We start from the raw sequence: 11,108 nt of genomic DNA, 5'->3' as shown, positions 1-11,108 counted from the left end.
AACCTGAAAATTCTTGTGTCTATCTTCTAGGTGACATCCAGGTTGGGATGATGGACAAGAAGGGGCAGCTAGAGGTGGAGGTGATAAGAGCTCGGGGTCTCGTGGTAAAACCAGGATCAAAGACACTGCCAGGTGATACCATCAGGAATGATTCATTTCAGATTAATACACAGTATAATCTGACATCCCCTATAAATTTGTGTCTACAGATGAGTTATTATTCTAATTTATTGGCAGCAATATACCAGCTAGACTGGAAGTGCAGCGGCCAAACACTGGTCTCAGCGGTTACATAAGAAAGAACTGATGAGGCCAGTGATTATCACAGTGGTCATGGGAGCCTCAGCACCTGTGGTCCAGCTCTGAGCAGACAGAGCAGGGGCACGTTTTTGGGCTCCCGCTGTAGAAGCATGTGAATGCAGTAACCGGGCCTGGCCACTATATGGGGTACTGAGCCCTCTGCTCCTGGTCACTGGCTGATGTATCTGTGGGGAAACCAGGTAGTTGATATTAATTCCCAAATAAGAGCTTCACAGGATCCCTTCTATAATCCATTCCTGAAGTATCCTATGGATATAGGTCATATAATGTCCCTTCTAAGGCCCGTTCCACACTTGCGAGTGTGATGTGATGAACTCGCATCACACTCGCAACGCATGCTGCCGGGAACGCATGCTGCACCGGTGGTGCGTTCCCGGCAGCTTGCGTTGCGAGTGTCATGCGAGTTCAAATTTCCTTTTTTTCTTTATACGTTTTGTATCAATTCCTCACAGTTTTCTAGTTATCTGCTTATTGTCATTCTATAAGAAGCTTCTATGTGGATTGAAAACGGTCCCTGGTCATGTGATGTCACACAGGTGCATGGCTGGTTATATCACAGAGAGTAATCAGTTGTGTCCCCGTGTGACATCACATGACCAGGGATATAACGAAGTGTGCACCTGTGTGACCTCACATAACCAGGGATATAACAAAGTGTGCACCTATGTGACATCATATAACCAGGGATATAACCAACTGTGCACCTGTGTGACATCATATAACCAGGGATATAACCAACTGTGCACCTGTGTGACATCATATAACCAGGGATATAACCAACTGTGCACCTGTGTGACCTCATATAACCAGGGATATAACCAACTGTGCACCTGTGTGACCTCATATAACCAGGGATATAACCAACTGTGCACCTGTGTGACCTCATATAACCAGGGATATAACCAACTGTGCACCTGTGGGACATCACATGACCAGGGATATAACCAACTGTGTATCAGTATGACATCTCATGACCAGGGACCGTTGTTTATCCACAGGAATTAAACAATGAAGCTTCCTGTTGATTGACAGCAAGCAGAGATCTAGAAAATCGTGAGAAATTGATACAGAGAGTATATTGGGAAATTTTCATCAATAATAAACAATAACTTTTATTTGTGGAAAGTGCACAACCCCTTTAAGTACACAGGGTCTAGTAGATTAGCAGGACAATCTTAGTAATGACCAATAATCCAGAATAAAACACCTGATTGACAGCAGCAGAACACAGACAATCATCGCCCCCGGCGGATCGCAAACATTCCTAATGCTCCGTAATGAATTGACTTAGTTATTTGTTGTGGGGATAATCTCCAGATTTCTCCCCGGAGCCCCCCGCCATATCCTGAATGCTTGCGGCTTCACTGGAAAGGACACGTTATAATAATGTTGTTATTCATCCTGATAGATGGTAACATCCATTGTATGACATACCTGGTCCTAACGCTACGTCTATCTCTCCCTCCCCTTCCAGCACCGTACGTTAAGGTGTATCTCATGGAAAATGGAGTCTGCATAGCCAAAAAGAAAACAAAAGTAGCAAGAAAAACGCTGGAGCCTTTATACCAGCAGCTGTTATCTTTTGAAGAATCACCGCAAGGAAAGGTCTTACAGGTAAGTGGGATATCCGCGTGCTGGTGATGTAGTTATATCCTTCCAATCTACAGCTATTATGGGTTGGAGTGTCCTCAGCAGGTCGGAGCCAAGTCTGGCCCTCTGTCGGCCTATGTTTTCCAGGCTTCAGTGATGTGTGAGTTGTTAGCGCCATAAGGTCCCCAGGAATATCTGCAAATCATCACTGGAGCCGGGTGAAAATGGATAAGTAGGGGCCAGTTATCAACATGGGAGCGGAAGGTGAACACTTTTTCAAACAGTTTTTAAAAAATAAAATGGGGTAGAAAATCCCCTTTAAAAAGTAGTTTGGGGGCAACTTTATCAGGGCTTGTTTTATGAAATTATCTCAATTACTAGTGAACCGCCAGGAATTGGGATAGTTTTTCCCTTTACGCCACCTCCATACCAAGTGGGTGTGGAAGGGCACAATGGAGGCGCGACTGGTGGTGGAGCATTGGGCCTTCCTGCCCTATCCACTCGCTCTAACCTGGGCCTGGCATAAAATTGTCAATGCAGCCGTCCACCTGATAAATCAGTAGGATTTGGGCTGATAAATGCCCCCATAAAGTCATTGGGGGTCATTTACTAAGGGCCCGATTCGCGTTTTCCCGACGTGTTACCCGAATATTTCCAATTTGCGCCGATTGCGCTGAATTGCCCCGGGATTTTGGCGCACGCGATCGTATTGTGGCGCATCAGCGCTGGCATGCACGCGACGGAAATCGGGGGGCGTGGCCGAACGAAAACCCAACGTATTCGGAAAAACCGCCGCATTTAATAACCGAAAATGTGTCGCTTGGGAAGCGCTTACCTTCACCTGGTCCGAGCTGGTGTATTCCGGCGCGTGCAGATGATTTTAAGCGCAGCAGCGTCACCTCGTGGACGGCGGAGGAACTACCTTCATAAATCCCGTCCGGACCCGAATCCTGTTCAGAGAACGCGCCGCTGGATCGTGAATGGGCCGGGTAAGTAAATGTGCCCCAGTGTCTTTGATGTAGCCCCCTCTACCCAAGGCTTCCATCTATCTTCCACCTTTGCAGGTGTCAAGGAACTGGTGCGTTATTGTAGATAACCAGCTCATGGCATGGATGACACATTGGGACATACAAACAAAATTGGACTTGTCCATCTCCTACGGCGCTTTGTAGACTATGGGGCCACATGATGATTCAATATTGAGCCCCAAGTGTGTGTAGAAGATTGTTCAACCTCCTTGTGAATCTCATCAATATCCTCTCTTGTCTTCTTTTCCAGATAATAGTTTGGGGCGACTATGGACGTATGGATCACAAGTCATTTATGGGTGTAGCACAGATACTATTAGATGAACTGGACCTATCCAATATGGTGATTGGATGGTTTAAACTGTTTCCCCCTTCCTCTCTAGTAGACCCAACGTTAGCTCCTTTAACCCGAAGAGCATCCCAGTCATCTCTGGAAAGTTCCACAGGACCTTCTTATGCTCGGTCATAGCACCTGTGAAAAAACTGTTGTCTCTGCAACCAGCGTTTCAAAAAAAAAATTATCAAAAAACAAAATCACAAGAAATCAAAATCTGACAGGTCGCACACCCTGGTAAACACTGCATGCTTAATGTTGTGTCCTCTGAGCCTGTTTCTAGGGATAAGGAGCGATCCTGTGTTCTCAGCGGAAGTCGCACACATTGTGCGCTATAGAAGGCTCTCAGGTGGAGTGGAGCTAACCAACGGGTTTGGAGATCGGTGAAGCTCAGTTCTTGTCGAATCTGAAGCCATGGATTACTGACACTCGAGAAAAAAACAGAAATGCTTCATGCAACGGGAGTCATCGTCAGTGGCATATCACGTTGTTGCAAAAATTTTCTTTTTGTATTTGCTCCCCCTTGAGAACTGAGAATCCACCCAAGAAGTTCTACGTAAGCCGCGAGACAGCGGAAGAAGATGGCGTAAGACCGTACACCAGTGTTATTCAGGATGAACATGGCGGAAGTTCATATGGGCCCATAGTCTGAAGAAGAACATCCAAGGAATCCATTAAATGATGATTTCTCCAGGGAAGATTTTGTCCATGGTTATTCCATAATTACAAAAAAAAAAAACTAAACTTTTTGGTTCTTTTATTTCTCTTATCTATTTATTTTGAAAAATAAAAAAAAATAAGTTAATTTTGCATGGACACGGATCGAAACCGAACACTGAAATTATTTTCCTTCGGCTGCAACTTGCAAAAAAAAAAAAAAAAAGGGAAAAATTTACCGACGAAAGATACAGCCATTTTCAACAATTTCTATTCTTTTTAAAAAAACAGAGCAAAAATTTCACTAGTGCATGGGTTTTCAAAAGGGGAGAGAATGCAACAGCGTGAAACAAAGACAAACCACGTCTTCTCATTCTTAAAAAACGAAAACGTCAAAAAAACGACAACAACAATCCAGGTCTGTGTTTTCGGCAGACGTATATATTAAAATGGTAAATTAAGAAGAAGAAGAAAATAAAAAAAACCTTTCTAGCAAATATTCAAAAAAATTTCTCTTTATGTGACAAGAAATAAATGTAACTTATACAATTTATTTAAATGTGAAAGGTTTAAGCCTTGTAAAGTTTAACATTCTGTGCAAATTGTACACGTCTCTCACGTCTTCTCCCACCGGTTCCCGATTTTTTTGCATTGTGTCCTCCAGTCCCATGTATCTCTCTTTTTCTGATTCCATTGTTTAGGGTTGGTTGATGGCACACGCATTTATACCCCGCCCCCGCCCCCTTGCCCGTCGTCGTGTGCCATGACTGCTCCTTTAGCCTTTGTTCGAAAAAAAAAAGGTTTTTGCAGACTTTTTACCCTGCGTTCTTGAATTCTTTGACAATAAAAAAAAAATTATTATTTAAAAAAACTTAAAAAAAAACAAACAAACCTAGTTTGACCTGGCAAGAATGGAAGCGTCCAGCCTTCCTGGCTTCCATTGCATAGCAAACCTTTCTTTATTTCAAGCATGTTGAAAACTATTTTTGCAACATGGCTTGAGAATACCTAAGGTAATTCAGCATGTCTTTGATATAGAAGATATTTGAACTTTTTTGCAATATCTTGTACAGTGCATGGTAACTATTTTTTTTCACCATCCAAAATCCGAGTCTTAATGGGGGAAAAAAAAAAAAACTTAAATATGACGATTAACGTGGCCATTTTCAACAAAAAAAGATAGAATTTCAAAAATAAAAAACACCTCTCTCTCAAAAAAAAAAAAAAAAATCAGCACCGAGAATTGTCATCTTGAGGGTTAAAAACTGAAATTCCTACCACGGAACATTCTAGTATCCGCTATTTTTAAAGAACGGACGCCCTTTTTTGCACTTTGTCAGAGTTCTGTATCATACCAGGTTAAAGTTTTTACTTGCGCTTTAATTTTCAGTTCTATGAAGCTCGAACTTTTCAGATGCTTTGTTACAAATGACAGTTCACTCGGGGTCTTGGCCGGCGTTGACTATCGGTCCGGCCGACTAGTAACATAACAGTAAAGGTTGTTATAGAAATATATATATATTACTATATAGAACATTTGTCCACCGGGGCTCTGGCTGCCATATTTGTGGACCCAAAAATTTTGGGAACACAACTGTTGAGTTCTGTAGGACATCCCTGTTCATTCCCCCCCGTCTAAGATGGATACCAAAAATATGTGTTTTGGGTGTGTTGAGCGTATTACGACTTGAAATTTGAAGTATATATTATATATTTCGCTGGCTCATACCGGTGAATTGCCTTTTTTTCCTATTTTCCCAAATTCTTAGGTAGCCTGTGGCTCTCCAGCTCGTGTGCAACTAGAAGTCCCAGAACACCAGCCATAGGGTGTCCAGACATATCGAAACGCTGTGTTCCACATTGGCTGGAGAGTCATAGTTTCTCTACCTCTTCCCATAATGAACAATAGAGTGACATAAAATGCACATAGGATTTTTTGCTTTTTTATGTGCATATACTGTAAATTGTTTATATGCAGACATACGGTATACTTACATGTAAGTTTGTGTTTACGTACACAAATGTGAATAGGCATATTTATATATGTGTTTATGCATAAGAATGTGTGTATATGAAGATACACATCCGCAAGCACACACATAGACAGCAATGATGATGATTATATGAATGTGACAGCTCATGGACGAATATTACTTAAAAATGTTATCCCATACCCCCCACTGGTATCAAAAATCGAAATCACACAGACCTCTGTAGTCAAAACTCTCTCATAGGCCTCGTTTCTCATAGCAACCAATAAGGGATCAGCTTTCATTGCTGAAGCTGCTAAGGAAAAATGTAACCTGAACTCTGATTGGTTGCCATGAGTAACAAGGCCTAGCAGGCCTGAGTGTTACCCTTCTCATGAGGTAAACTTAATGATTGCCTTTCAATTGATGTAGTTGTATAACGAGATAGATTACCAAATGTAATATGGAGTCAAAAACATTCATTTAGATGAAATTAATGTATATATATATATATATATATATATATATATATATATATATATATATATATATATTATATATATATTAGTACCACCTACAGTATCATCATAGCATAAATAACAACAACAACAAATTCTGGTATTGGAAATGCAGTGTAATATGTTATTTTCTGAAGAAAAAAAAAAATTTAAAATCCCAAGATGCATTTTTTTCTTTCTAATTTTTTATAGGGAGAACAAGACCGTATATAAGATTTGTACATAAGTATCATTATGCAGTATTTATTTTGAAGGGAAAAAAAATTGATGTATTTTTTTTTTTGTTTTTATTTTTTATTTTTTTTTTTTTCCTTTTGTTTTTTTTTTTATTTCACATGATGTCTGCAGCTGTGCCCATGGTATAGTCATGTATTCGCACTATCCCGGTGACTACTGCAGTCTTGTACATAGTACGTTTTAAAAAGCAAGAGGAATTTACAGTTGAGTGATACGGCAGATTAGCCTTGCAAATGAGCACCAACTAATGTAAAGCATATTAATTACGATGGTGGTATTTAACACTTTAAATAAAACATTTTTCTTTACACCTTTGGGTCATGATGTTTTCTTTTCACGGTTATGACAAATTTCAAGGTGTTACACATCACTGTATAGTGAGGAGGCCATGAGAAGAATAAATCAAAAATGATAGAACACGAGAGGGGGGATGGGGGTTATACATAATACTACATTACAGGCCCATATAGCCTACAAGATTGTACAGACTGTAGTAAGCCCCCCATAAACCTGTATAGAACTTCTTTTTATGAATCTAACCGAGGGAGTAATTATTAAAAGAAACCCATAATTATAATAATTCCTTTATTTATATAGCGCACACAGATTACGCAGCGCTGCACAGAGCTTATCACATCAGTCCCTGTCCCCAATGGGGCTCACAATCTAATCAACCTACCAGTATGTTCTGGAGTGTGGGAGGAAACCAGAGGACCCAGAGGAAACCCACGCAAACACGGAGTGAACATACAAACTCTATACAGTTGACCCTGTGACTTGAACCCATGTCATCAGCGCTGCAAGGCTGTGATGCTAACCACTAAGCCACCATTGTGCCCCGTAACATGGATGTTGGGCTTCTAAACCAAGCACAATTTCATACTGGTGTGGGCCCCTAAAACATGATCTGTTCTTTTTTTTTGCTTGTAATAATGTAAATGAGCCTCAGGGGCTACTGGCCGATAATTATTCACTCCTCCTTTCACCTCTCTAGATATGGAGAGAGGACGCGGGCAGAAATGGCAAATGGAAGTGTGAATAATTAGCAGACTACGGAGCCAGAAGGGGCTTCTGTGACAAAAACAGTTGCCCCTGAGGCTCATTTGCATCATTTTAATAGACGTTTTTCTCAAAAACTTAACTAGTGGAAGCAAAAAGAAGAATTGATCCTTTTTCAGGAGGCATAGGCCAGTGTGTAAGTGTACTTGGGTTAGAGGCGCTACATCCATGTGGTAGATTTCCTTTAAAAGAGAATTTATCATCAGTTTTTACCCTAATAAACTACAGGCAGTTCTAAATATAGAGCCTGGAGAACTGGGTAATCATACCTTTGTGTGTGGGTGTAGTCAGTCACAGCAGGGCTTTGAAAAGTATAATTCAAGTCTGTAGTTCAAGTGCTCTGGGCGGGTCTTTCAGCCTGAAGAGCTTTCTGTTCTTTGCAGTGAACTGTTCCAAAGCCCCTCCCCTCTGCTCAGAATGACTGCTGTAAGTATCTAATCATAATCCTGATACAGCTGCTACTCATAGCAGGGTGGGTGGGCTGTGGGGCAAGAGAGCAGGAAGCTCTTCAGGCTGAAAGACCCGCCCAGTATAACACCACTACTAGTACACAAAGTTATGGTTAGGCCTCATTCATATCTACCATAAGTTTGCGTCCTGTTTTGGCTAGGTGGAGATGGGTGAGGTGAGCACTCCTGCCCCTACCATCTCCATCACACCACGAATCGGGCAGGAATGCGTCCTGTTCTATCTTTTGCAGTGTGGCTGCCCGGCTCTGTCAGGGTGCTGAGAGGCCCAGTGCGCTAGCTGCCGGTTTTGAGGCTAGCTCATGGCTGCCATGTATGCTCGTGCGCGTGCGTTCTCCACAGGTCTCAAGAGCTTCTCCCTTTAGCCTTGTTTGGTTGAAACAGTGGACCTATTCCCTTTATATCACCCTTCTACAGACTTTGTAGAAATCAGTAGTCAAGTTGTATACATGAGGAGTAACACCGAAACCTATCTGATATAACTCATTGCTCCTCCTCCCCTCTGCATAGACTTCCCTCATTGTGTCTGTTTTGCTAGAAAGATGGAATTCAGCAGAAAAGTTTAGGAGAGCAGGAGGAAAGATGGTAAGAGCCGAAGGAGGATTGTGTTCACACATCTCAGTTGCCATCAGGTTTTAACCTTAACTCAGAATCTTGTGTCAGTTTTACAATAAGTTGCGCTGCGTTGAGTCTCTGAGTAAAGATGAGCAGACCTGAAGTGTCCCCCTGTCCAACCATCGCCATGGCTAATTTGTAGGCGTTAGCTTCCTGGATTAAGTGCTTGGCAGCCAATGCGTTATATGTCCAGGTCGGAAGGAACGCGCCCAAACGCTGAACCGAGTCGTCTCATCACCATCTCTGATCATGAATTAGACTTCGCCACTCCCCTACTGGAGTGAGATGGCAACAATTTTTGAAAAAAAATTACCTCCCCGGTAGTGCCAGCCAAATACCACGATGCTGCACATACAATAACCCCTCGCAGCACCGAATATCACAGCATCGTACAAAGCATAGAACCCTCACAGCAGTATCAAAACACCACTACTGTGCAGTCCAAAGTACAGTACTTACCTAACAGGACCACATACCACAACTATGTACAAGTCTATCTAAGGGGCGTCGACAAGTGATCCCAAGTTCGGGGGCTTTGAATCCAGACTCAAGCCAAAGGTTCAGGTTCGATATTCGTCTCAAAAATATTGACAGCAGTGAGTGGTGTTGGCACCGATTGTGGGTGTTAACTTTTTAAATACAGGTGGTATCTAAAAGCGGGCAGAGTGTGGGAGCCTCCGTTTTCCCGCAGATCATCGCTACCCATGGCTTTATCGAAGAGCAACATTCCTCAGGAAAATGGTGGCCCAATGTCTGCGGCATCAATGCCAGTGTTATTAAAGGGGGTGAGCATTCGGGATTGGTATCCAAACCTGAACTAAACCTTAGCGCGTCCACTCATCCCTTTTAAGGTGCTGTTGCTACACATATTACCTTGACCATAACACTAACAGGAATTCTTCACCCATCCACCATATGCCAGGTAATCCTCAAAGTTTGGCACCTTTCTGGCAGCAGGTGACTGAGGGACCTGATCCATATCAAAAAGTTTATTTCAGAATTGTTGTTGTGGCCACTAGCGGGTGCTGTGTTAGTATTATGTGGTAGTGCCTTCTTGCCTGTTATTGCCTGTACTAGCCCCACCCCTCGCGGCCTAATGTAGTGATGGGAAGTCCGACTTATTAGGCTCCCCTCACTAAGAAGAGCCGGCTCTTCTGGCTACTGAACAGCTCCCTACTAATAATATAATATGGAGCCTCAGTCCAGAAAGTCAACCCACTGCACTCCAATTTTAACCTGATTTTATTGGGTTTAAGGGGGAGTGGTGAGCCGTTTAGGGGCGGGGTTAAGTGAGGTATTGGCTCACTGAAGAGTGAACCAACTCCCGTCATTCACACGAAAGAGCTGGCTCTTCATGCCAGCTCGTTCGCGAACGACCCATCACTAATGTAAAGCGCATGATGAATTGTGCGCACAATTGTACGTATTTTTTTTAAAGACATTAAAGACATTACATTGTCAGACACTTCTTTCCAAAGGAACCATCACACTCCATTAGATGATATTTACGTAGGGTTAGCGGTCGGGGCGCACTGTAGTGTTATGTCTAATGTATGGAATATACGGAATGGAAGGTAAAAGTGTTTATAGCCTCAAAAAAACATCGATTAAATAAAATGAATGGAAATTGCGTGACAGATCGCAGACACAAGAACACAAAGGCAAGAAATAAGGTGTAATGTGGGGGCTGAGATCTGCGCTGGTGTTGTAATAGCATTTTTACACTTATAGGATGTTGTGAAAAATTGGGCATCTTTCCCCTTTGTCCCTTTTTCATCCGGGACGAAAATTTGTCTGGAATGCTGGATAATCGAATAAATCTGAACTGCCGCAAATTACATGAAAGGCCTGTACACTAGGGCGGCGCTGTGCACCTTACTTCTGTATTCATCCTTGAAACAATTACCAAATCACTTACAGTGCCCCCTATGTGCGGGCATAGTGCACTGCATGAATGTTTTGTATCTTGTCGCCTGCTAGTGTAATAGATTGATTTCTTGTACTGTACAAGCTCAGGGATGTAACTTTTAAAGGGATTTTCAAATCAAGACACATCTTCTAACCACAGGATAAGGGGATAAGGGTCTAATCAATAGGGGTTTAAGCGATCATGACAACAGGCAACTAAGTCTTTAAAGAGAACCCGTCATGCAAAATAACCCCCCTAAACTAAATATATTTTCATAAACTGCCATTAGAGAGCATTGCCTCTATCCCTTCATTGTCCCTCTACATGCCTGTAAACCTAAGCAATGCGGTCCTAAAGCTGTATGCAAATGACCTGTGAAATGTCCAATGAAGCATTAGCATAT

General features: G+C 42.2%; 1 protein-coding gene across 50 annotated transcripts in view; it reads left to right on the top strand.

Moving 5' to 3' along the window:
* Positions 1-6,965, top strand: part of RIMS2 (regulating synaptic membrane exocytosis 2) — a 443,591-nt gene extending 436,626 nt beyond the window's left edge. For all 50 annotated transcript variants that reach the window (XM_072151364.1, XM_072151362.1, XM_072151350.1 and 47 more), the window contains 3 exons: positions 31-132; positions 1,796-1,935; positions 3,190-6,965. In XM_072151364.1, coding sequence (XP_072007465.1) covers positions 31-132; positions 1,796-1,935; positions 3,190-3,408 — 461 coding nt within the window. In that variant the 3' untranslated portion in view covers positions 3,409-6,965. The remainder of the gene's footprint in view (positions 1-30; positions 133-1,795; positions 1,936-3,189) is intronic.
* The last annotated feature ends 4,143 nt before the right edge of the window (positions 6,966-11,108 follow it).

The sequence above is a fragment of the Engystomops pustulosus genome, chromosome 5, assembly GCF_040894005.1.
Source record: "Engystomops pustulosus chromosome 5, aEngPut4.maternal, whole genome shotgun sequence".
NCBI classification, from domain to species: domain Eukaryota; kingdom Metazoa; phylum Chordata; class Amphibia; order Anura; family Leptodactylidae; genus Engystomops; species Engystomops pustulosus.
Note: the sequence above shows the minus strand (reverse complement) of the source record. Positions and strands in the feature narration are given on the sequence as shown.